Source organism: Spermophilus citellus (assembly GCF_964194105.1).
Source record: "Spermophilus citellus genome assembly, chromosome: 2".
Classification (NCBI taxonomy): domain Eukaryota; kingdom Metazoa; phylum Chordata; class Mammalia; order Rodentia; family Sciuridae; genus Spermophilus; species Spermophilus citellus.
In genome coordinates, this window is record NC_138183.1 from 6,902,927 (window position 1) to 6,928,005 (window position 25,079).

Sequence of the window (25,079 nt, forward strand, 5' to 3'; positions counted from 1 at the left end):
GGGCTGTGAGGAACTGAGTTCAAGTTCAGCACATGTCCATACCCTAAGAATAGCCCATCAGCAGAGACAAATGTTAGCTGTCCAACCAAAGTATCTCATCTCCTCACGCACTGGGTTTGGGCTCCAGCCCCAGGGCACCCTTCTTTCCCATGATCCCTCTCTACATCCCACTACAACTTTGGGAAACCAGAGGGGACAAATAGCAGTAGAAGGTGAGTCCACAGCTGGCTTGTCCCAGCTCAGTTGTTCCATAGGGTGACCAAGATCAGGGCAGAAGAAGAGAGGGGAAGGTGAGAGCAGAGGAGAGTCCCAGGGAAAGAGGTAGAAAAATTGGGAGACCAAGGGCCTACCAGACAGGGGACAGTGTTGGAATAAAGGGAAAGGGAGTTGAAAAGGCACAAACGGGAGAGGAAGGGACAAAGGAGGGGTCAGCCACAGAGGCCTGCTCAATTTAGAGATCTATTGCTCAGCTGCAGAACGACTGTAGTTAATGAAAATGTGTTGTATATTTCAGAACTTCTGAAGAGGTAGATTTGTAATGTTCTCACCACAAAATAATGATAAATAGGTGAGAACATGTTAATTAGCTTGCTTTCATCATTCCACGATATGAACATACATCAAAACATCACTTTGTAACCCCTAAATATATACAATTCTTACTTGTCGATTAGAAATAGAATTTGTAAAAAGCAGCAGCAAGAGGGCAACTAGTATGTAATTATGCTGTGCACCTGCAATAATCTAGCCGCGCGTGTGCTTTCAGGCGTAATAATCCCAGGGGAAGCGGCCCGAGAGGCGGGGCGGGCTCCGGCCGGCAGGGGCAGCAGCGAGCCCGGCAGCTGCCCGCCAGGCCCCGCCCCGGCCGCGGCGCCCCGCCCTGCGCTCGGGCGGCTCGGCGGCGGCTCGGCGGCGGACTGGCCGGCGGAGGGCCGGCGCTGGCAGCAGGTGGGCGGGGTGCGGGCGGCGGCGGCGGGGCCGGGCCGGGGGTTGCCCGCAGCGCTGGGGCCCGCGCGGCGGCCGTGCGTGCGGGCGCGCCATGGACTTCAACATGAAGAAGCTGGCGTCGGACGCGGGCATCTTCTTCACCCGGGCGGTGCAGGTGAGGCCTGGCGCTCCGCCGGGCGCCCGGGGCCCGGATGTGAAGCGGGCGGCGAGCACCCTGCGGCAGGAGCCTGGGGACACAGGTCTACCCTGCCCCTGCTGTTGCCACTGTGCCCGCCGCGGCGACACCTCGCCCCGTTGAGGCCCTGCTCCTTCTGTCCTACCCAGAAGAGAGCAAGAGCCGGGGGACCCGGCGCCCTGACCGCACGGTCTGCGTGGCCCAGGGCCCCGCGAGCAGGGCCTGAGCCCTGTTGCCTGGGAAGATGTAGCAGCGTCCACCATTTGGACCTGCCAGGTTGTCCCGCTGCCCTGGCGCCTGCCACCTGGAGGGGGGAGCGGGCACTGGGTGGCTCCTACATCCCTGTCCTTGTCCAGCAGTGATTCTGGACTCTACTGGGGCGTTTGGAGACATGGGTCCCAGGCCAAGGCCACAACCCCTTCTCTGAGCCTCAGTCTCCACACCTGTGCAATGGACAGGTGGTCCGGTGGTTTCCTATGGTCCGTTTTCCACGCTTGGATAGTCAGGCCGGAAGCCAGGAGTTATTTTCTTTCTGCTCCACGGGAGGCCTGTTTCCTCCATTCCCCAGGCCTGGGGGATGGGGAGAGGGCCAGGGTCTGGCTCATTGCCCTCCTTGGGAGGCTGCCCAGGCCCATGTTGGGGAGGCTGGAGCGCATTCTGTCCATTTGGGGTGAGAAAGAGAAACTGAGGCAGCTCCATGTCCTGGTGAAGACCTGAAGTCAGCTATGGGTGTGAATGCCCCTCGTGTGACCTTGGGGGAAGGGGCTTCATCTTGCTGGGCCTTCTTGAGGTGAGAAATGAGGTGAGAAACAGGATGAGCCTCCCCTGTGCCCCGGCTGGATAGGAGGGATGCTGTAGCAGTGCTCACTAAAGGCAAGCTCCTGGTTGGGGTTAGGGTGGTTTAAACTGCACCAGTGCAGCGTGTGACCTTGGGCAAGTCACTGTCTGAGCCTCAGTTTTCACCACTGTAAATCAAGTGTGAGGCCTCCAAGGGTGGGATCTCCATGAGATCCTGCACACCCAGGGCCGGCCCATCTCAGTATTCTGGGAACAGGTTCTGTTGTGCTGTCTTTGTCATTGTTGGCTCTGCTGTGCAGTTGCAGTTCTCTGTCCCTAGAGAAGCCTAGCCCCAGCTGTGTGGCCATGTTTACTAGAAAGCACTGTGTCCCTTTGAGGAGGAGTGCCCTGGTAAGGGTGAGGATTGTGCCTCCATTTTCCAAGCTGGGAGATGCTGGGACCCAGAGCCCCAGTCCAGCTGGGAGGTGGCAACCTTTCTTTGTGTTGTTATGGCAACCACTCTATCTCCCACATCTGGGAAGAACCTGATCTGCCGCTTTCCTGCTACTGGTGCGGCCCTGCCACCTGACCTGGCAAGGCCCACAGAGGGAGCATTGGGTGTGGGGGGTTGGGCACGGTGGCCTGATGGGGGCAGCCCATAGGGTCACTCACACTGGAAGGGGAGCCAGTGCCCAGAGCAGGGTGGAGGAGGGAGCTGGGAGTTTATAAATAGAGGCTTTCTCTGCTCTGCACGCCCACCCCCAGCTGTTGCCATCTAGCTGGGAGCAGTCTCGGACTCAAGCACCAAACCCTTTCCCTTTGGCAGGAATAGGACAAAGTGGCAGGCCAAAGGAGAGGGGGCCTGAAAAGTGACTGGGCAGGAGAGGCCACTGGGATGGCTGGGTCCAGGCTGCCCTGGGATGGAGGGGCTTCTTCTTACCAATATGTGGGTAGCTCTCTGGTCAGTGCCACCTTGTGCCAGGTTGTGCTGGGCGGGTGCCCCATCCCTGTGTACCCAGAAGGACTTTAAAAGCTTCACCTCACCCCGACCCCACAGGGCACAAGAGGGCATTGGCCCTGAGGTGAGACCCACAGGACAGGATGCCTTTTGCAGAAAGATACTAAGGTGGTTTCTAGGATGGAGGGCCCCAGAGCTGGTCGGAAAGTGAGGCAGGGTGTGTGCGGTGGGCTCAGGGAGAGCACTTCAGGGGGCAGAGCAGCCCAGATCAGGGCCCTGAGGCAGGACAGCTGAGGGCATTTTTTGTTAAGGTTGGGAGTGGGCACAAATGCTGCCAAGCTCACTGATGTCATGGCATCAACAGCCGTGGTAGTGGGAGAAGTACTGACAAAAAAAAAAAGCCAGAGGGGTGGTGGCATTGCCACTGTTCAAGCCAGGCAGGCAGTGGTGGGCAAGGGATGAACACCCGAAGGGTTGGGAAAACCTGGTAGAACCTCAGACTTGGGTGGGTACAGGTGTGAGCACCAGGTGGCTGGGCGGGGTGGTGCCTTAACCTTAACCCCAGTAAGAAAAGTGGGCTCCAAAGTGCATTGTAGGGTGACATCATTAGTGCCATCAGGGAAGCTCCTGAAACTCAAAGGGACCTGAGGGAGGCCTCCTTATTATGGGTGATGATGATGATACTAGGCTCACATTTATCAGTCCCATACTGTGCGCCAGCCAGACACTCTGTGAGACAGGTTATCTGTATTCTTGGGGGGGGAAACTGAGACCCAGCAGGGCACAGTGGTACACGCTTATAATCCTAGCAGTTAGGGAGGCTGTGATAGGAGGATCCAAGTTCAAAACTAGCCTCAGCAACGGCGAGGCACTAAGCAACTCAGTGAGACCCTGTCTCTAAATAAAATCCATAATAGGCCTGGGGATGTGCCTCAGTAGTCAAGTGCCCCTGAGTTCAATCCCCAGTGCCAAAACAGTAACAAAAACCCCCTGAAGCCCAGAAAGGTGACTTTGCCTCTGTCAGTCTTGGTTTCCTCATCTGGAAAATGGGACTGGCAACAGCCCCCTCAAAGAGCTGGGTGGGGTAAAGCCTGCTCAGTGATAGGGCAATCGGGGCATGGCCCAGGGTAAGGTGCAGGCCTGAGACACTGCCCCCTCACTCTGGGGATTGTGAGGAAGTGGGGAGGAGGAGGCGGCTGTGACCCTGCCCACCCTGCACTGCAGGGAGAAACCCAAGCCCTGCTACATAATTGATGGCTTCTGTGCAGCCTGAGCTGGCAGCTGCTCAGCTCCCCACAGCTGGAGCCATCTGCAGTGTCTGGGTGATTCATCACTGCCAGGTGGCTCAGAAGGGCCCCCAGCCCCCCAGATCATGCCAACCCAGACTCCAACACAGTCCTGCCTACGTTCATCCTCAGTGGCCACATCTGTGAGATGGGAAGCTTGGCCCTGCCTTGTATGGACATAGTGAGCCCTGGGAGCCCCTGGCCAGGCTGGTCTGTGGCACCTGCTGCTGTCCTTAACTTCTGCCTCACCTCCGGCTGTTTGGCCGTGACCATGGGCAAGTCCCATCTCCTAGCTGGAGAAGGCCTGGGTATCTGTTTGGAAAGTGGGTACATTTGTCTCAGGGCCCTTTGATCAGAGGGGTCAGGACTAGGGCCACTTGCCCATTGTTCCTAGTGGCCTGCATAACTCCTGCCAGCTCTGATGGGGACCTGTGTGACCTCCTGGGGCCCTGGGTGTGCCCAGTTGCTGGCACCGTTGAGCTGGCGGTGTTTTCTGTCCACCACACCCGGCAGCCAGAGGCCAAGCACTTGGCCGTCTCTCCTGCCGCACTCCTTCCTGCTCTGGGCACAGCCCTCACGGCTCACCCTGGCTCCTGTCTCACCTCAGCCTCTGAGCAAGAGGCTCTTAGTGTCTTGTTTGCAGCTGGAGGTGCTGATGGCTGGAGAGGCAGAGCTCTTTCCCCAGCTCACACACCTTGACAGGGCAGAAGTGAGGCCTGAGTCAGGCCCTTTCAGTTCTAGAAGCCTGGCAGCCCCTTCCCAGCAGTTCCCAGGTGCCATGGAGCCCCTGACCACCCTGGGCCTCTGTGCCTGGTTGCTGCCTGAGCACTTGCTACCAAGTCCTGCGCCTCAGCATCAGGCCTAAAAGACCCAAGAGGTGGCCCCCCGAGGCCCCTGCCTGGCTGGGCGCTATGCCCGTGCAGGCATGTGCATGTGGGGAGAGGCTGTGGCCTTCCTTGAATTCCCAGGAGGACTGTGATCCCAGCACCCTGGTTCTACAGAGGGACACATTGAGGCCCAGAGTGGGGTTGGAACTTGGCAATGCTGTGAAGGTCCTTGACCCTGGAGGATTGGGGCCTTCCTCCTCCCCTTCCTGATCCCTCTCCACCCCCCAGTTCACGGAGGAGAAGTTTGGACAAGCCGAGAAGACCGAGCTTGATGCCCACTTTGAAAACCTTCTGGCGCGGGCAGACAGCACCAAGAACTGGACGGAGAGGATCCTGAGGCAGACGGAGGTGCTGCTGCAGCCCAACCCCAGTGAGTGGGCGCCGGGGGAGGGCAGGGCAGCGGGGGGCACAGGCTGTGGGGGCGCTTGGTGAAAACGAGGCAGGAGGCTTGGCTTTGGGCTGCAGGACATTCCCTGGGCAGTGGAAGTGTCAGGTGTGGCACAGAGGAGGTGAAATGCCTGGCCACTAAAGCCCCCGTGGGAGAGGTGCAGGCAGAACCCGAGCTTGTGAGCCGGACCCAGAGATGGGAAGGGCTGCCCAGCCACACCACAGGCCAGGAGTGGCTGGGGCTGAGTGCAGGGGAACCTGGGGAGAGAAGTGGCTTTTGGGTGACATGCGTATGCACCTGTCGTCTGCTGTGTAGCCAGCTGCAGTGTCTGAGAGCTGCTGGGGGCCAGACCATGTTAATAGATCCTGTGTTCATGAGGGGATGGGCACAGGCTTTGGCTTGCGCCCCCCCCCCCCAAGCTGTGTGACCTCAGGCAGGCATGCTGTGTCTCTGAGCCTTGGCTGCTTCCTCTGTGGAGTTAGGGGTTGATGGAAACAGTTGTGCAGTCAGAGGTGGGCACCCAGGCTGGGCACTCCTGTAGGCAGGGCCTGGCCTGGGCCTGTCTGTCCCTGTGGCTTTCTTCTTTGGGCTTGGACCTGTGAGCCCTGTGGCTTTGGCTGCTGCTTCCCCACAGGTGCCCGAGTGGAAGAGTTCCTATATGAGAAGCTGGACAGAAAGGTCCCCTCGCGAGTCACCAACGGGGAGCTGCTGGCTCAGTACATGGCGGAGGCGGCCGGCGAGCTGGGGCCCACCACTCCCTATGGTGAGCAGCCCCACCAGGGCCGGGCTCCTGGGCTTCCCCATCTCACCTTCCCTCTTTCCCTCCCTCCCTCCCTCCCTCCCTCCCTCCCTTCCTTCCTTCCTTCCTTCCTTTTTAAAAAATTATGTAGCTAACGCCTGGATTCATTCCACGTGTAAGAACCACCATCCCTGCGAAGACGATAGAGTAGAAAGTGAGACCCTCCCTCAGCCTCCTTTGGTTTGTGTGAATTTATTTTTTTATTGTTTTGGCACTGGGGACTGAGCCCAGGGCCACTCTGCCACTGAGCTAATTCCCTAGCCCCTGGCCCCATTTAAAAAAAAAATTGAGTCAGGGTTTTACTAAGTTGTCCAGACTGACCTCCAACTTGTGATCCTCCTGCCTCAGCTTCCCAAATGGCTGGAATTATAGGAGTGTGCCCTGCATCCAGCTTCATTTTAATTTTTGTTGTTGTTGTTGTTGTATCTTCTTCTTCTTCTTCTTTTTCTTTTTTTTAAGAGATAAGATAGTATCCATTTAAAAAAAAAAACCTTTATTTTTATGTGGTGCCGAGGATCAAACCCAGTGCCTCACACATGCGAGGCAAGTGCTCTACCTCTGAGCCACTGTCCTGGCCCTGTTGTTGTATGGTTAACATTTTTAAAAAGCTCCCATTCCTTAATTCTGTGTATTACAATACGTGTTTTAATTTATCACAGTCTTCTTCAGAATAATCCTCTAATCCCAGCAGAATATGAAAATTTTGCTACAGTATAACTTCGTCCCCCCTTCCTTCCTGCTATGATTGTCAGAGGTGTTGGTGTCTATGTTACAAGCCCAACACTAGTCCATAGCTATAGTTTTATGCAGTTATCCTAAAATTAGCTGGGCACTGTGGCGCACTCCTGTAATCCCAGCGGCTTTAGAGGCTGAGGCAGGAGGATCGCGAGTTCAAAGCCATCCTCAGCAACTGAGCAAGGCCCTAAGCAACTCAGTGAGACCCTGACCCTAAATAAAATACAAAATAGGGCTCAGTGGGCAAGTGCCCTGAGTTCAATTCCTAGTACCAAAAAAAAAAAAAAAAAAAAAAAAATCAGTTAAGGGAGGAAAGAGAATTGTCTGCCTGTATGCTGTTTTTTATACTTTAGGATTGCCTTTCCTGTGCTCCTTTTTTTTTTAAGTTGTAGATGGACACAATATCTTTATTTTGTTTTTGTTTTTACGTGGTGCTGGGGATCAGACCCATTGTCTCCCGAATGCTAGGCGAGTGCTCCACCACTGAGCCCCAGCCCCAGCCCATTTTGTGTTTTATTTTGGGACAGGGTCTCACTAAATCATTGAGGCTGGCTTCAAATTTGCAGTTCTCCTGTCTCAGCCTCCGGACTTGCTGGGATCACAGGTGTGCGCCGCTGTGCCCGCTCTTTGTGGATATTCTTTATTTGCTGAGTCATTGTCCATCATGATTCCCTTGAATTCTTTCAACATGAGTCTTTCTTGAAAAGAATCTAAAGTGCCTGCTAAGGCTAGCGTCTGCTTCCCTAGAGAATGTCTTATTCTTTTTTCTCCCTGCGTCTTTATAAGTCTCATAGTTTTTTTTTTAATTATTTTTATTGTTGTTGTTTTAAACGTTTTAGACAATAGCTCTGGATTCTGGTACCCCTGGGGGTTGTTGCTGTTTGTTTGTTTAAAGACTTGTTTGAGGTACTTGTTTATAGAATCTATGAAGTGTGTAGCTACTAATGTTTCTGCATCCCAGAAACATTTTTAAAACAGTAGTTCATAATTACTGAAAAAATTTTTTTTTTTTTAGTACCAGGGATTAAACCCAGAGGCACTTAACCACTGAGCCACATCCTCAGCCCTTTTTTGGTATCAGAGACAGGGTCTTGCTGAGTTGCTTAGGGTTTTCTTAGTTGCTGAAGCTGGCTTTGAACTCACAATCCCCCTGCCTCAGCCTCTGGACAGGCGTGCGCCACCGCACCTGGCTATTCTTTATACTTTTGAGCTTGGCCTTGAGGATTGCTCCTGGATCAGCATGTAATAGTGATCAGGCAGTGATTGCTCAGAGGTTGAGCCGTGAAGACAGGCAGTAAGTGTGTGTGTGGGGGGGGCATGTTCGGAGGTCAACAGTGAACAGTCTGCCCCATTTTTATTCTGGGAATGTGCAAGGCCGCTGTTCTCCAGGGTGAGCGAGTGCATAGCTGGAGTTCTCCGTCTCTCCTGAGCATGCTGCAGGTGTGCGCAGCCTGTCAAGACTCACTTTGACTGTGTCCTGGGTCTCCTGTTAAATCTCTGGCAGGTGTGGGGCTTGTTCCCACCCACATCACGGTGCCGGGGGACCCGCTGCAGGTCTTTCCTCAGCACGGTTGTGATTGCTGCGGATTCCAGCAGCATCCCAAGGGCCCTCTGGGCTTCCAGCCCAACCAAGTCAGCCGCTCCTACAGCAGAGCTGGGGCTTGTGGCTCGCCCCCACCCTGGCAGAACCACACGCATTCTCACTGGGTGCATTAGTTTTGAATCAATGCTCTTCAGTTGGTTTGTTGATGCCAAGGATTGAACTCAGGGGCACTTGCCCACTGAGCCACACCCCCAGCCCTGTTGTGTATTCTATTTAGAGACAGGGTCTCACTGAGTTACTTAGCACCTTGCTTTTGCTGAGGCTGGCCTCACACTTTTGATCTTCCTGTCTCGGCCTCCGGAGCTGCTGGGATTCAGGCGTGCACCACTTTTCAGTTTGTTTTTGTCTTTGATCAGTTTCCGGAGCCTGGAAATGGATTTTTTTTCTCTTGGTACCAGGGATTGGGATTGAACCCAGGGGCGCTTAACCACTGAGCCACATCCCCAGCCCTTTTCCATATTTTATTTAGAGACAGAGTCTTGCTAAATTGCTTAGGGCCTCAATAAGTTGCTGAGGCTGGCTTTGAACTCTCCATCCTCCTGCCTCAGTCTCTCGAGCCACTGGGATTACAGATGTGTGCCACTGTGCCTGGTGTTGGAGGTGGATGATTTTTACAGTTGTTTCCAATTAATGTCACCTTTTAGGGAAGAGTGTGACTGGTCTAGCTCCTCTCTCTGGTTCTGGAAGTCGTCTTCCCAAGCTTTTTTTTTTTTTTTGTATTGGGGATTGAACCAGGGGCACTCTACTAGTGAACCACATAAAAAGGGCCACATTCCTGGCCTTTTTAAAATTTTATTTGAAACAAGAGTCTCTCTAAGTTGCTGAGGCTGGCCTTGAACTGCTCTCCGAGTCACTGGGCTCAAAGGTATGTGCCACCATGGTCAGCCCCCCAATCTCTTTAATGGCTCTGGTATTTGTTTTGGGGATGTCCCAGTGTTTGTCCTCCCGCCCCCCGTTGATGGCTCTGTAGGTCTCTGCCAGGCAGACTGCTCTGCTCTGGGTCCTCAGGTCTCTCCTTGAGCTCCCCCTGCACCTGGGGTCAGCCTGGGCCCGGCCTGATCCCCACCCACCACTGCTTTCCCTAGGGAAGACGCTCCTCATGGTGTCTGAAGCGGAGAAGCGCCTGGGGGCTGCGGAGAGGGATTTCATTCACACGGCCTCCATCAGCTTCCTCACACCCCTGCGCAACTTCCTGGAAGGGGACTGGAAGACAATTTCGGTGAGGGGCCTGGGACCACTGTCCTTCCTGGCAGCCCACAGCCCCTGTTCAGAACTCTGCACAGGCTCCCAGCCGTGTGGAGGGCCAGGACCCCGTGGTCTCTAGGGTTGGCTCCTGTAGGCTGAGGGAGCTGCCACCTTGGGCCCCAGTTTCCTTGTCTCCCTCGCAGCTCAGGGCCCGTCTTGCCGTGGCCGAGCGTCTCCCAGGGCTGGCCGGGGCCTCACTGTTCCCTGTTCCCACCCTGCAGAAGGAGCGGCGGCTCCTCCAGAACCGGCGCCTGGACCTGGATGCCTGCAAGGCGCGTCTGAAGAAGGCCAAGGCGGCGGAAGCCAAGGCCTCGGTAGGTGCCCACCTCCCGCCCAGCCTGGTTGGAGCCGCGGAGGGGCATGGGGGAACTTGGTGTCAGCATGAGCCTTCTCCCTGTCCTGGCTGGAGCTGGACTCCGCGGCTGTTCAAGTCAAGTCCTTCTCCCGCCCCAGGGGAGCCCTGATGGTCCTAGGGCAGATGATTATGGGTTGAGTGGACCAGCAGTGCCCCACCTGGGCACAGGCTGTACCTCACGGCCTCCCCAGACAGCCAGCTGGAGTTTCTCGCATGCCCTGACCGCCGGATGCTCGGCTCTGTGTCCCTGGCTCTGTGTCCCTGGCTCCGTGTCCCTGGCTCCGTGTCCCTGGCTCCGCCTGGGCATGGCTCCCCTACTAACTCTCTACCTGCTGCTTGAGTGCTGGTCCAGTGTTCCCTGTACCTGGCTCCCCACAGTGCTGTGGAGCGCACCAAAATTGGACAGCCCACCTGCTCAGGGGCTGTCTGAGGGACAGGGCCTGGGCCTCCCTGCTGGCTACCAATGGGATCTGGCATGGAGACCTGGGCTGACTGGGCTAGGCAAGGAGTGGGAACTGGGCCTGAGAACAGGTACGCTCCTGGCCTGCCAGGCACCTGGGGGTGCAGGGGACCTAATGGCTACCTCGAGCCCTGAGGAGGGTACTCCTGGGCCCAGGGCTAGGGACACTGCCACTCATGGGTCCCCAGGCTCTCAGCCAAGGAAGGCCAGGCCTAACACGGGTGAGAGTCCAGGTGGGCTCACAGCTGCCTGAGCCAAGCCTTACTTGTGTTCCCCTCCTACAGTGTGGCCATGGCGCCCTGGGCGCAGGCATGTCTGCAGCACCTCCGGTGACAGCCAAGGGAGGTCTTAGCTCAGCTGGGTGCAGAGTCCAGAGTGGAGGCAGGGGGCTCCGTGACTCTGGTCTTGAAAAGTGACCTGTGGCTTTTGGGATAACCTCTTCTAAGTCACCTGAGCCAGACATCCTCTCTCTGTCACTCTGGGCTGGACAACCTCATGCCAGAACGAACTCTTCCTCCACTGGCCAAGCCAGAGGAGCCTGTCCTTAGGGCAATGGTGTGACTTCTCCCCTCAGTGGGCCCCAGTTAGGCCAGAAAGGAGCAGCATCTCAGAGGCCTCAAGTCCCTGAAACACACACACACACACACACACACACACACACACACACACACACGCACACACGCACGCGCGCGCGACTTCTGCCAGAGGACCGGCTGCGTGCACCCTTCTGCCTGTCCACCTGGTGTCCCCCCTGGGGCCGGGGCCTGCTCCCGTCTGCTCTGTGGACTCACTAACTCTTTGTTTTTGTTCCTTTCTGTTCTGCTTTGGGTAACTTGGCTCAGTGTGAGGGAGATGTGAGTATACCTGTCCCCATGCCGTGCTGCTTCTGGCCCGCCCGTCTTGCCCTCGGGCCCCAGTGCTGTGGCCAGCCCAGGGCATGTCCTTGGGCGTTTTGCAATCAGTTGGTCTCCCCGCCAATGCCTCTGCAGCGTACAGAGTCTCTGGTTGGGGGGTGCAGGTGTTGCAGCCTGCAAGGCAGCTTTTTGCAAATGTTGAAAGCCTGTCACTCTGTCCATCTCTGCATCCATCCGTTTACCCTCATTGTGGGGGAGGGTCCTGGCCCCCAATACAGGAGCCAGAGGCGTGGTGTGCAGACACTCTGGGAAGGGGGAAGCTATGGCAGGGGTGGGCTGTGTGTAGGGGACTGTGTGTCTGACTGGGGCTTCTGAGTGCCACTGCGGTCCAGGGAGGAGGGGCGAGGCCCAGACTGGTTTGCAAGGACTGTGACGGCATGACGGTATCTGCAGGCTGTCTCCTTGCCCGCCCCATCTCTGCTGGGCTCCCCAGCACACTCACCCGCCAGGTCCTTATCTGGACTCACCCAGCTGTAAACCCACCTCATCTCCAGTGGGTTGGAGTGGGTACAAGGGAATATGTGGGGCTTTTGTCTGTATCCTCCTGTCCCCAGGGCCAGGGCCTCTGGCATCTCCTTGTGGGAGACTCTGGGGCAGCCTCCTGGCCTCCACCCAGCCCTGACCCAGGGTGACCCTTCCCCCCCATGAACTCTGTTCCCCGCCAGACGGTGCCTGACTTTCAGGAGACTAGACCTCGTAATTACATTCTCTCGGCCAGCGCCTCTGCGGTAAGCGCCCCCCACCCCTCAGCCTCCTCTCCCCCCACAGCCCTGCCACTGGCCCTGACTGCACAGGAACCAGGAGCCAGCAGGTGAGGCAGTGTGCTGCTCACATGGTCAGGCCATCCTGGCAGACTGGGGGAGACAAAGGTCAAAGCAACAGGGAAGAAGCAGCCCCTGCCTCTGCCCATGGCTGGCCCCAGTGCCCAGTGCCCATGTCACTAGATTTGCTTCTCCCTGCAAAATGCTGAAGATAGCAGCTTTGCCAGCTGCACTGGGCCACCCGGTGAGCTGAGGACACCCTCATCCCATCTCTAGGAGGTCTGAGTATCTGCCTGCCCCCACCTCCCTTGAGGAGGCGCCCCTGCCCCCCAGTTGCCTTCACATTTCTAAATGTGATGGGGGCCCAGGCCTGTCTTACCCAGCTCCACACGCTCTCAGGCAGTGGCACTAGGCTTGTGTGGCATACCTGCTAAGTGACCTGAGGCACAAGGAGGTCCCTGGAGGGAGTCAGGGGGACCAGAGGCTTGAACTTTGTCTTGGGGTCTCGTGCAGCTCTGAGCAAGGTGGTGGTTGCCAGTCCAGCAGGAGCGAGGTCCACTCCCCTCGTGCCCGTCACGACCGCCCTGCACACCTGCCGCCCTCCTCCAGCTCCCCTGGTTAGGACCCTCCCACACCGGCCGCTGGCCCCGCACTTGTCCTGAGCATGCTGCTGTGTGTTCATGCGGTCATCCCGTGGCTGGGAACTGTCCATTGAGCCGCGCTGGTAGTTTATTTAGATTGACCCCATGCTGGGCCTGCCAGTGTGGCCGTGAGGATGCTCCTCCCTGGTGTGGCCATCTGGTGGCCAGCCTGGTTCGCTCGGTGTTTTTGTCCTGGGTCAGATTTCCATAAGTGGGGGAGAAGTGGGATCTCCTAAATCACGGTGGGGGGAGGGGGGTCTTTCTTCTCTAGACTCTGGATGACACTTCCCGCCCCCCGCCCTGGGCCGAGTGGAAGGAGAAACATCCTGGAGGGTGGCGGCCGCCCTGTTTTTTTCTTTTGCCACTGACCCCCAGTGTGACTCAGGCCCGAGGCTGCCTTTCTCTGCCGGAGGACAGAAAGGTTCTGTGACTGGCCCGGGTCACATGTCCTGCCTCCCAGCCCTCCAGCCTTAGCCAGGAGTCAGGGTGGGGTGGGGACACTTAGTCTCTCTGGAGACCCCCTGTCAGAGTTGGGGGGCTGACACTGTAGGAGAGACACAAGCAGGACGTCCTGGCTGGCTGTCCCCTCCCTGCATGTGGCATGTTAGATGGGCCGATTGTCTGTTCCCTGCCATCCAGCAGGCCTCCCCCAGCCTTAGCTCCTGGTTGAGTGGGTGTGGGGAGGCAGAGGTACTGGGTGGCAGGGCTGGTTGCTGGGAGCTAGGGCTGGGCATGGGCTCTGGGTTTGAGCTGTCCCCCTCCTTGGCTGACTGGTGCTGTTGTGGTCTCTGCAGCTTTGGAATGATGAGGTGGACAAGGTGAGTTGGGGTCTGGAGGCTTGTGGGAGGAGGACCAGAGAAGGTGGAGATGGGGGTCTGTGTTTCAGTCTCTGGGCTCTGCCCCACATCCACTGAGGCCACTGGCAGGGGCTGTTTCCTGGCCTCTCTGAGCCTGTTTCCCCATGGGAGACATTCGCTGTGTGGTGCTTAGGGCCTCGCAGCACGAGTAGGCACTGGAGAGATGTCTGCTGGGTGGATTTTCCCCAGGGAGCTAGGGGAAGGCCTGCCCTGCCACCACCAAGTGGGCTTCAGCTTTGCAGGGTTCAGTTGAGAAGTCGGGTGGACACAGATGTCCGCGTCCCCAGGGAGTCCAGTGGGACTGGGAGAGCCAGGGGAAGGCTGGTGGGAGGGATGGTGGCCGATGCTGGCGCTCATGCTGTCACACTCGGCCCCCACTGCCCAGGCTGAACAGGAGCTCCGAGTTGCCCAGACAGAGTTTGACCGGCAGGCAGAAGTGACCCGTCTCCTGCTGGAGGGGATCAGCAGCACACACGTGAGTTTGCCCCGGTGCCCTGCTGACCGCATCCACCAGTGGCAGCACCTAGACCTTCCTGAGAAGGGTAGCACTGGGACGGTCACAGTGGTGGCTTTGTGCAACAGGCCAGTCCACAGGCTGGGCCTCTCCAGCCTCCCCTGGCAGCACTGGTGGTGGGGGCAGGGTCTGTGAGGACAGGGTGGGGATGACCCCGCCCACCATGGGCCTCTCCCCCCAGGTGAACCACCTCCGCTGCCTGCACGAGTTCGTAAAGTCTCAGACAACCTACTACGCGCAGTGCTACCGCCACATGCTGGACTTGCAGAAGCAGCTGGGCAGGTGCGGCTGGGCCCTGAGTCCCAGGGTCCCCTAGCTCCTGGGCCTATCGTGGCCCAACTTCTCCAGCTGAAAGACTCCTCCCGTGAGCTCAGAGGGCCTGCAGCTTGGAGCCAGATGGGAGGGCTCAGCCCAGAATCCTGCCTCGTCACCTCCTGTGTGGTGGCAAGCTTCAGGTGGCTGTCCTTGGGGACTGCTGAGTCCCCTGGGGTAAAGACCAGTTTAGAGTAGGCTTGAAGGGAAAGGGGGTTCAGCAGGGACAAGGGAACAGGGCCATCTCACTCTTCTGCTTGCTTTGCTTTTCTCTTTGTGCTGCCAGCACCCAGGGTGCCATGTAAGTAGCTGGGGCCAGGAACTGGGAGGGGCCCTGGGTTACCTTGTGGGGCTCCTACAGGGCCCAGATCCTGCTGAGATGCCCCCTCCGCTCCAGATTTCCAGGTACCTTTGTGGGCACCACAGAGCCTGCCTCCCCGCCCCTGAGCAGCACTTCACCCACCACCGCTGCGGCCACCATGCCTGTTGTGCCCACTGTGGCCAGCCTGGCCCCTCCGGGAGAGGCAGCACTCTGCCTGGAGGAGGTGGCCCCCTCTGCCAGTGGGACCCGCAAGGCCCGGGTGCTCTATGACTATGAAGCAGCTGACAGCAGTGAACTGGCCCTGCTGGCTGACGAGGTGGGCCTGGTTCTGTAAGGGGGGCAGGTGAGGGCTGTAGTAGGAGCCACTGGAGAACCAAGGCTGGGAGCACTGCTGACAGCTCCGTGCCGCCGTCCCAAGAGTCTCTCGGGGCCCCTGGGGGAAGTGGGGCCTGAGGGGGGCAGGTAAGGGGAGGTGGCTTCAGCTCTTCAGGAAACAGCCCTTCTCTGCCATGCCCCCATAGCCAGTAAGATGAACACCCACCACTGGAGGGGTAGGTGCCCTAGGAGATGACAGCTTTGTCTCCACCTAGCCCTGGGCCCAGTTCTGCCCTTGGCCAGGGCATAAGCTTCCCTGTCTGCTTTCTGTAGCTCATCACCGTCTACAGCCTGCCTGGCATGGACCCTGACTGGCTCATTGGTGAGAGAGGAAACAAGAAGGGCAAGGTCCCTGTCACCTACTTGGAACTTCTCAGTTAAGCAGGCCCCTTCCAGGCCCTGCCCAGGGCACAGCCCTACCACTTATCTTGTCTGCTGGTGACACAGCTGCTCAGGGTGGAGATATGAAGCCCATTCTGCCCATTCCCCTGGTCATCCAGCTGTGAAGGGAGTCCAGAGGCTGAATGGCCCCAGGCTCCCTGCCAGCCCTGCTTCTGATCTGTGGTTCTGGAGCCCCGGCCCTGCCTGCACTCCCCATGCACCTCAGCCCTCCCAGCTCCCAAAGGAGGGAGGGACACTGTACTCAGCACAGAGGCGGGCCTAAGATGCACCCTTACGATGCACAGGGGCACCTGTGGCAAGAAGAAAGCACCTGCCTTTTAGTTGCCAAAGGCCAACAGCGGAACAGCAGTGAAGCAGGCAGGGCTCTGGCAGGGGACAGGGTCAGGCCCAGAGCAGCAGCTGCCTGGTGCTACCCTGTCCCTCCTGTCCAAGCAGCGCGAGCCCAGTATGTGGCTGCAACTCACTTCTGCACACACTTTTTAACTGGTATTTTTACTTCTGCCTGTCTGCTTGCTTTCTAGCCAACAGCAAATAATAAATCCTTTGTGTGCAAGTTGCCGAGACTCCTGTTGGTCCACTGCATGGGCAAGGCTGGCCCTGAGGGTGGGGACAGACTCCCCTAGCCCTCCTCTGGGTGGAGGTAGCCTAGAGGGAGCAAGGTGCCATGCTGGCGGGCTGTTCCTAGAGCACTAGGCAAAGGGAAGGGAAAGTCCTTCACAGCCTGCACTCCCACGCAGGGCTGGGTTCTCAGAGCAGTGTGTGGTTCCCACGCATTATAGGCACAAGGAACATTATTTTTAAGAAAAACTTCCCTAAATTTAGACTGTGGGGCAGGCTGTCGTTGAATTTGCCCGACTACTAAAGCTCAAGTAACCGACAGCTGTGGACCAAGCGTGGAGCCAAGCGCGCAGTCCAGTGCGCACCTGGGAGTCCTCTACCGGGCTCAGCGTTCACACTGTACGGACGAGGGAAAAGGCCAGACAGTCGCCTCATTCCTCAGGTGGCCAAGCAAGGACTCAAACCCCAACTCAGCCTGCCCCTGGGGACCTCCAGTGTGCTAGCAGCAGGCTTAGTTGCTGGTAATGATGCTAGGGTTTCTGGGGCTGTAATGAGAAGGCGCTGAGCTCCAGAGAGGCGGTGCTCAGTGACAGGCAGCCAGCCCAGCAGGGGCCTGGGCAGACCCAGGCAGGCCAGCAGGGGGAGCATCTGATGTCCTGGGAGGACCCCAGCAGAGGAGTGTTGGTGAGTCAACCATCAATGCATCTCCTGCCTTCCACAAGCCACTACATCACAAGCTGGGTCCCAGGCCAAGGCAGCCTGTCCATGGCTCGAGACCTGGCTTGTCCTCCCGGGACTTGGAAGGCATGTAGCAGTCAGTTGTCTATAAACAGCATTTTAATATTCGTATAAATAGACCACAGTATTACCAAAAAACTGCAAGAACAGATCATGAAAAACAGACTCAAACACACGCACACAGCCTCCTGTGCTGCCCGCCACCGCCATGGCCAGCCAAGTGCTGCGGGGGAATGCTTGAAGGACAAGACCACCCCTGGGGGGCTTTGGCCAGGAGACCAAAGCACAGCAGACCACTGGCTCCCCACCCCTGCTGTTGACCTCTTCGTCTTACAAAAATAATGTCAGCAGGTGGGTGTTTGGAGCTACTTAGAAGAGGGTGATGGCAGCTGCTCTCAGTGGCAGGCAGCAGCCCTCTGCTGTGCTGGGGAAGCGGCAGGCAGGCAGCCCACCACTGCGCTATCTCTGCACATGCCGCACAAAAGCCTGCACCAGCTGGATCAGAGGCTCCTGACTCTCAGGGATGGCTTTAGAGAGGGAGGTAGCCTTGCCCTGGGGTGAGGGCAGGACACCAGCAGCAGGGGAGCTGGGGGCTCCTCGGCGGAAGTAGCGTGAGAGGCTGGAGAGCAGTGTGCTCTACAAAAAAAAAAAAAAAAAGATGAGGCTCAGTACCCAGGACCATCATCCCCAACCCTCAGGTGGCTGGCCAGGCAGGGCCCCTTTCCCTCCAATCAGATCCTATATCCATTCATACCAACTCTGAGCTGAGCTCCTGCTTCATCCGCTGTTTGTCCCGTGGGTGCACAGCTGGGTCCCTAAGGTACCGCATTGCCTGGGAGATGAGCAGGTAGAAGCAGTTTTCCATGGTGAACATCAGGAGGGACCTGGGAGGAGGAGCAAGTTGGCAGTGTGGCAGAGGGCCAAGCTGGCAGGTGCGGGTGAGCCACTGAGCCAAGAGAGCAGCAGCCATGATTGCCCCGGGCCCTTAGCAAGTCCCAGAAGGTCTTACTTTAATGTTCTGGTCCCTTCTGCCTGTGTGCCAAGCCTCACAGCCTGGGTGAGGGGCTCCTTTTTCTTGTCCAGCTGGAGAAAGAAGCAACCAGTTAGAAAAAAAAAAAAATTAATAGCCGCCGCCCTGGTTTACAAGAGCATCCTGCCTGGCAGGTCCCTGCACTAAGCAACTGCACCAGTTACCTCACTGAATCCTCTCAGGTGGGTCCCCTCAAGCTCATTTTAAGACAACAGGCTCAAGGACAGATAACTTGCCCCAGGTCCTGGGAAGTGGTAGACTAAGGGGAAGAGCTGGGTGGACAAGGGGCCAGAGTCCTATAGCACCTAACTTACCTCTCCAAGCATGTTGAGGGCCACATTCACTGTGGCCAGGAGGGTCCCAAAGGAGGGGGCCACTTCAGAGTCAAATGTGGGAGTGGTAAAACTCAGGGCAAACAGGAAGTTGTATTCAGCAAGATCCAGGGACTGCAAAGCAAAGAAACAATGCTCCTGGGACCCCACTAAGGGCCGGGTGACACTCTAGCACAGCACAGAAGCCTGGAGGATGCCTCAGGGGCTGAGGGTGTGAGGAGATGGTGGCTGGTACCTGATCCAGCAGGATCTGGCAGACATCTGGGGTGAAGTGGCGCAGGGCTGCCAGGGTCCTGCTGAGGATCTTGAGAAGGCCATACTGGACTGTGTGCAAGGCTCGCTGCTCTGAGGCCTCTAGGTCAGCAGTGGGCTGTTTAGAGGAGCAGGAGGGGACAGCAGAAGCAGCAGCAGTGGTGGTGGGAGGTCGCTGAACTCTGGGAGCAACAGTCGAGGGGAGGCCATCCCCATTTTTGTTCTGGGAAGAGTCAAGAAATGAAGGGGAGCCCAAGGAGGCCAGGGTGAGCACTGTAGGCAGATGGGCTGGGATTCGTTACCTGTAAGTAATGCTGCAGCATCTTGCGGCTGTGCAGGAGGGAGGTGCAAGCCTGGCACAGGTAACCCAGGTTCACCTGGACACACAGGGTAGGAGTGGGGAATTCTTGGCAGCAGCCCCAGCCAGCCGCCTAGGCCAACCAAACAAGTCTGTCTGCGACGCCAGTTCCCTTCAGCACTGGCGCCCACGCCTCACTTAATGTCTCTGTAGCCATTAAGTGTGCCAGAGTGTAGGCCTTGCTTCCCTGCAACCTAGCAGCACGCTAGGTACCCTGAAATGTACCAAGTAATTAAACACAGAAGAACAAAGGGCTCAGGGTGAGGGGTGACGTGATCAGGCCAGTCACACAAGCAGAGCCTCTAGAGCCTGTGTTTGTGTCCTGCCCCGCCGCCCACTACCTGCAACTTCACACCTATTCCTCAGGGTCCTGAACCTGGGTCTATCTCAAAGAGCTCAAGTTCTTAACCTACCCACTGCCCTTCGCTGTAGAGGGAAAACTTCCGAGTGAGCAACCTAAATGAGCCCTGGGCTCCCAAGCATAAGCTCACACTGGGGATCAGCCTGCAGTTCCCTGGAGAAGCAGAGTCCCTGGTCTCTCCGCAACTCCCCAGACTCCTCCAAGAAACCACGCCCAAGGCCTACCTGGATATCACACATGAGCTGAGGCAGGTGGAAGTGCCACTCCTTCCTGAAGTGGGAGAGCTGTAGAATGAAGCCCACGGTGTGGTCCGCCTCCTCCAGGCAGGCCAGGCTCTGCACAGTCCTCACTGCATTAAGGCACTGGAAGGACAGGGGATGGCAGGGGAGGACAGGACAGTTCAGGGGCTGAATGCAGTGTGCTTACCCACCAACAGAAGGGTAAGCCCTGAGCCACAGCTAAGAAGGCAACACACAGTGGCCTAGCCTGACAATAAAAAGCTTCTGTCTGAGTAGACCAGAAACCTTACAGTACCCCCAGAAACAAGGGCATTGTCACCCTCAGCCACTGGGCCCCTAGTCCCTGGGAGGCAGCAGCCCCTCACTTGCAAAGTCCGCTCCTGGTGGACGCCCACGAAGTCCAGGGCCTCAGTCAGGAAATTGTAGCGCAGAGTCTTGAGCAGCCGCTCCATCAAGGACATGGACAGGCGGTAGACCCCTGGCCAGGAAGGGGCATCCAGGGATTTCCGAGATGTGCTGGGTGTCTAAGAGAAAACAGCAGAGGAGCTCAGCAGGCAGGGCCACAGGAATTCAGGTGAGAGGGCAGCAGGGCCTCCCTGTGGCTGGCAGCTGGGAGGAGAAACCTCCTGCAGTGGGCACAGGCACTGCAACAGCAAGTCCATCCACCGAAACCAGCAGGGCCAGAAGCAGGCAAGGCCAGCAGATGCAGAGAGCACTGGCAGAGAGGTACAGGATTCCGAGTTCTAGTCTGAGGTGCCATAAGCCAGCAGAATCAACATGAATGTATCCCTGCCCTGGAAACAAATACAGACCAATTCTGACAGGAGCGAGAGACTGGCTGAGAAGCACTCTTCTGAAATTAGAAGACAGCTGCTATACTAGAGGTATCTGGGGTGGGGTATGCAGAGGGCTGGGTGCTGAGGACCCACCAAGCACCCACAACACAGGCTGCCCTCCTCCTCACCAAGGGCTAAAAAATCACAAGTACACACTGGTTTTTGGAGGAAGAGGATTACAACTGCCCTGGTTGAAAACCTACCCTCAAAGTCCTGTCCTGTTCCCCTTCACAACTCAAAAGGAAGACTCTATCCCAGCTTCCAAAGCTGGTGAACAGGGACCAGGTAGTGCATTTTGGTGCTAGGGACCAACCCAGAATCTTGCACATATGAATCTTTGCTCAGCTGCCTATCAGTGAGATCCACCTGGGGGCAGGGAGAGTCCACACCATAGGGGCACTGGATGAGCCACGCAGAGGAAAGCAACTACAGGGTCACAAACAGGCAGCAAGACAGGAGAGGGCACTTTTTGCCTGAAAAGTGCAGGAGTCCAACCCAGGCTCCTGGCAGGATCCTGGCACTCACCTGCCCAGTGCCGTTGGTGCTGAGCTGGTACACACTCAGGAGAGGCAAACAAATGCTCTGGGTGAGGCCCGCCCCAGCCACTGCTGTGGCTCCCTGAGAGGATAGATGTGGAATGAGTTGGAGTCTGCACTGCCCCATAAACTAGAGCCAAGCCTGCAGGCACCCTGCAAGCTCAGCCCAGCCCCCAGCTTTTGGGAGCATCACCACTAGCAGGGAGGTTCCTCCTACCCTCAGGCTGGCGTCCTACCTGCTGGGTGCGAGCCAGGGTGAGGAGCAGGTGCAGTGCAGCCTCAGTGAAATGCAGGTTCTGCTTCATGCGGAGGCTCACCTCTAGGGTGGTGAGGAGGGTGGGCAAGATGGGGAGCCTGCGAGTCACCTGCAGCCATGAGTCCCCGTCCTCATCCACCTCACATAGCTCCTTGGCTAGGTGCAGGCCCAGGACACACACCTGCTAGGGTCCAGGGGCAAAAATGAGTAAAAAGAAAAGGGCACAGTACACGAAAGAAAGAGGAGGAGGGGCCCTTCTGGCCGCCCAAGACCTCTTGTTACACACAGCTGAGTGTGGCCTGTGACGGATACAGCTCTTGCTTCCTCCTCATCCTGTCCCACTCCTGTGTCCACCTCTACGAAATGGCAAGTCCATCCACCCAAACAAGCAACCCCCAAACTGACAGAGCCACCACTACCTCTTCCCTCTCTGCCCCCAACACTACCATCATGAGCCTCATCAGTGCCACCTCCCGCCTAGCACCAGCTCTGCCAATCGGAGTCTGGGTGACTTCACCTCTTGCTACACCACTTGCACAGGCCTCACTCCTGACACCAATGGCTTTTCACACTTATTCTGACCATAGACTGTGCCCCCATGTACACCCAGGTACAGTTTTCCACTACTAGTATCCACTCTCACATCACAGAAAGCATACTGATTTTCAGTTTTCTGTGCTGGGGTTCAAACCCAGGAGCACGGCATGCTAGGCAAGGGCTCCACCACTGAGCCACACCTCCAACCCTTTTGATTTGAGACAGGTCTCACTGTGTTGCCCAGGCTGACCTCGAACTTGCAATTCTCCTGCCTCAGCCCCAAGTAGCTGATATTACAGGTGTGTGCTATCACACCCAGTTAATATTTCTTTTTAATTCTAATTCATTTTTTAAAAATATTTTTTAGTTGTAGTTGAACACAATACCTTTATTAATGTATTTTTATGTGGTGCTGAGGATCGAACCAGGGCCTTGCATGTGCTAGGAAAGCGCTCTACCATTGAGCCCCAGCCCCAGCCCTATTCTAATTCATTTTAAAAATGCTGATTGTAGTCAGATGAGCTAATTTCACTAATAGGTCATGACCCAGTTTAAAAAACACTGTTCTGTACTACATACATCTGGTGATCTCTCTCCTTGGCTTAAGAGCATTCAATCATTTTCTGTGTCATTTCAGCACCAGATCAAAGAACCTGAGAAGCGAGATTGCTACCATCCAGCCCCCATTTCACTCACACCAGCCTTTCCTCAGGTCACCAGAAGATGCTGACCAAAGTTTGGCACTGTATCCTTCTCGCTGCCCAAATCTTCCCTGAACCTTTTGCCTGCTGGGGCCTGTCTACCACCCACTAAGCCACTGCTGGGAAGGCACCTTCTTTTCAGGGGCACTCGATCACTGAGCCACAACCCCATCCCCAGCAAGGCACTTTTTCTTGAGTCACCAGATGAGGCTGAAGCCAAGCTGAAACTCTCACCCGCTTTCTCCAGCAGGCTGCACTCCAATGGCAACTACCACCTTTCCCACCAGGCTGCAAAGTCCATGAGGGCACCCCAGGGCCAGCACAGAGCCGGCAGGCAGTGAGAAAGACAGCCTGCCAGGGTGCTCCCTCACCCCATCACGCTGGTCCTTATGTCGGAGCCGAGAGCAGTCATCCGTCTCCATGCTGTCCTTGTCCTCTGTGGCACTGCCTGATGCTAGACTGTGGCGGGTCTGGTCGAAGAGTGCAATCACCTCTTCTTGGAGTGTCTCGCAGACATTCAGAACCAGCTGGGAGTACTGGGGGATGTCACTTACTACAGAGCAGATGGGGAGGGAACACTTGTCACAATCAGAGGTCAACTCTCACTGCACACCAATGCTTCTTTCCCAAGCAGGGGCTGGGAATGCAGTAGGTGCTAACAGTGTCATCTCACGGGAGGGAAGGAGTGATGGGTGGGAAAGAAAAAGCCCTTTCTTGAGGCAAGAATTATAAAATTAAAAACCTCAAAAGTCAGAGGAAAAACGTGGCCCTGGCTGGGGGAAGCCCACCCAGGCTGGCCCCTCACCTCGCATCTCCTTCATCTGTAACACTGTGATGAATGCTGAGAACACCTTGGCCTTGGTCTTCTCCATGAGCTGCTGGTCTGCCTGCAGCACACCTTCCAGGATCTCCGTCAGAGGCCCAAGGATTTCATCCACAGGACCTAACTCTCTGCAAACATGGGGGGCAGCTTTCACCCACAGGTCATGCACGGCCCTGTTCCACCTCAGGTGCCTCAGGCAGACTGCTGTGCCCCTGCTTGTTTGGTATGCCTCCCTTTCCCTATGATAAAAGCTAGTCTGGCCTGCTGTCCCTGCTCCAGGGTGATGAGGGTCATTGAGGAGGAGCACGCAGACCTGCAGAAGAAGCTGGGGCCTTGAGCTTCTCTCCTGCCTGGTGCTCACCTTTTCCACTGCCGGAGGAGGACGAGCAGCAGTGTGCACATCATGGAGCCAAGGCGGAGGCAGTTCATGGAGGCAGGAACTAGGAGCTAAAGGGAGACAGTGGAGCAGGTAGGAGCCCCGCTTCCTGTGAACAGACGCTGTGCAAGACCTGCGCTCCATCCACAGGGAACCATTCGGCCTCCTGCCTTCTTTCCCTGGCAGTGCGTTCACAGGGGTGCAACAAGGGAGGAGGGGCCCAGGGCTGCTGCCCACCCGAGCCCTCTGACTCGACCACCTGTGTGGCCTGCAGGGCATGAGCTACTTCACTGGAGAGCACCTCCAGGAGGAGAGGGAACTCTGCCAGACACACTTACTAAAGCTTTGGTCCCATCCAGCACATCAAGAAAGAGCTGGCGTCGTACCGCAGAGTCAGTCAAGTGCATGATATCTGCCTACGAAGGAACAGAAAAAAGTTTTGGTTGGGAAAATCTCCTAGACTTCAGAAGCCAAGAAATGTGGGGCCCTCCACAATTAGTCATTGACAAGTCCCTAATTAAAATAGGGCTTAAGGGTCATGCTGCTTCTCTACTGATCCGGTCAGAATCAAGCCCAAGTTCACCTCCTCTTCCAGATTCCAGACTTCCTCTGCTTAGAAGTCTTCAAAGACTTCCCAGTACCAGGGAAATCCATATGGCCCACCAGCCTTGTGGGCTCTGGCCCCACCAGCCACACATACCACCCTACCTTCCTCACTCTGGTCCAACCCTCCTTGCCTTTCCTGCTTTAACACACTTAGCTCTTTTCTACTTCTGGACTTGGCACCTGCAATTCCATCTGCTGAGACATCTTTACTTTATAGGCATTATGCTCGGAGGTTCTTGTCTACACAGGCCCCAGCTGGGACACCACCAACTTGGGGAGGGCCCGCCTGACCACTCCTGTCTCATGTGTTCATCACCACAGCATCTTATTTTCTTCAAAGCAATGACTAACATAACAATCTGAATCTGTATTTTTTTAAAAAATATCTTTATTTATTTATTTTTATATGGTGCTGAGGATTGAACCCAGTGCCTCACACATACTAGACAAGCATTCCACCACTGAGCCACAAGCCCAGCTCCTAAATCTGTTTTTTCATTTGTGAATTTGTTTATAATCTACACCCTCATGGGAACTCACCATGACATCAAATACCTCATTTTCCTTGCTTACTACTACACTGCTGGTGCCAACTGGCACAAAGCAAGCACCCTGCCAATACTTATTCAATGAATGAATGAGTGGTCCCAATCTGGACTTAACCAATAAGCTTCCTGAAGGGCAGAGGATTGCAGGGTTTTCAGAGCTACTTCTCAAGAATTGCTCCTGATGACGGCCTTTTTAAAAAGGAGGTGACACAGACATTTATTCCCTGGGGAATCAATCGCTACCAAAAGTGGCCAAGTCTGGAGGTGTGTCTGAAGAC

The 25,079-nt window shown here is 56.4% G+C and overlaps 2 protein-coding genes across 14 annotated transcripts in view; one reads left to right on the top strand and one right to left on the bottom strand.

The window, feature by feature from the left end:
• The first annotated feature begins 915 nt into the window (after positions 1-915).
• Positions 916-16,270, top strand: SH3GLB2 (SH3 domain containing GRB2 like, endophilin B2). Of its 8 annotated transcripts, XM_081265695.1 has the most exons (12): positions 922-1,102; positions 5,260-5,401; positions 6,054-6,182; positions 9,642-9,775; positions 10,023-10,115; positions 12,196-12,258; positions 13,204-13,353; positions 13,727-13,750; positions 14,175-14,264; positions 14,485-14,585; positions 15,013-15,253; positions 15,586-16,270. In XM_081265695.1, exons 1-12 carry the CDS (start codon positions 1,040-1,042, stop codon positions 15,691-15,693), a joined length of 1,338 nt encoding a protein of 445 aa, XP_081121821.1. In that variant the 5' UTR covers positions 922-1,039; the 3' UTR covers positions 15,694-16,270. The 8 variants fall into 8 exon arrangements, with proteins under 8 accessions (XP_081121822.1, XP_081121825.1, XP_081121821.1 ...); XM_081265696.1 differs by lacking the exon at positions 6,054-6,182 and having other exon boundaries at positions 916-1,102; XM_081265699.1 differs by lacking the exon at positions 15,013-15,253 and having other exon boundaries at positions 919-1,102.
• A 109-nt stretch (positions 16,271-16,379) lies between these two features.
• The window catches only part of NUP188 (nucleoporin 188), a 56,590-nt gene continuing 47,890 nt past the window's right edge, over positions 16,380-25,079 (bottom strand). For 3 of the 6 annotated variants that reach the window (XM_081265539.1, XM_081265537.1, XM_081265542.1), the window contains 15 exons: positions 23,986-24,063; positions 23,633-23,718; positions 23,254-23,399; positions 22,820-23,001; positions 21,191-21,394; positions 20,944-21,036; positions 19,948-20,106; positions 19,568-19,705; positions 18,927-19,001; positions 18,608-18,847; positions 18,355-18,486; positions 18,020-18,093; positions 17,765-17,894; positions 17,463-17,646; positions 16,380-17,424 (listed from right to left, as the gene is read on the bottom strand). In XM_081265539.1, the coding sequence (XP_081121665.1) occupies positions 17,470-17,646; positions 17,765-17,894; positions 18,020-18,093; positions 18,355-18,486; positions 18,608-18,847; positions 18,927-19,001; positions 19,568-19,705; positions 19,948-20,106; positions 20,944-21,036; positions 21,191-21,394; positions 22,820-23,001; positions 23,254-23,399; positions 23,633-23,718; positions 23,986-24,063 (1,914 nt within the window). In that variant the 3' untranslated portion in view covers positions 16,380-17,424; positions 17,463-17,469. The remainder of the gene's footprint in view (positions 17,425-17,462; positions 17,647-17,764; positions 17,895-18,019; positions 18,094-18,354; positions 18,487-18,607; positions 18,848-18,926; positions 19,002-19,567; positions 19,706-19,947; positions 20,107-20,943; positions 21,037-21,190; positions 21,395-22,819; positions 23,002-23,253; positions 23,400-23,632; positions 23,719-23,985; positions 24,064-25,079) is intronic. The other 3 variants (XM_081265541.1, XM_081265538.1, XM_081265540.1) reach the window with 2 other exon arrangements.

Excerpts from the sequence above, each read along its gene's own strand:
- SH3GLB2 (XM_081265695.1), top strand. The coding sequence starts at position 1,040 with ATGGACTTCAACATGAAGAAGCTGGCGTCGGACGCGGGCATCTTCTTC. Across the intron at positions 14,265-14,484 it reads AGGGGATCAGCAGCACACAC|GTGAACCACCTCCGCTGCCT; the intron begins GTGAGTTTGCCC and ends CTCTCCCCCCAG. Across the intron at positions 14,586-15,012 it reads TTGCAGAAGCAGCTGGGCAG|ATTTCCAGGTACCTTTGTGG; the intron begins GTGCGGCTGGGC and ends CCTCCGCTCCAG.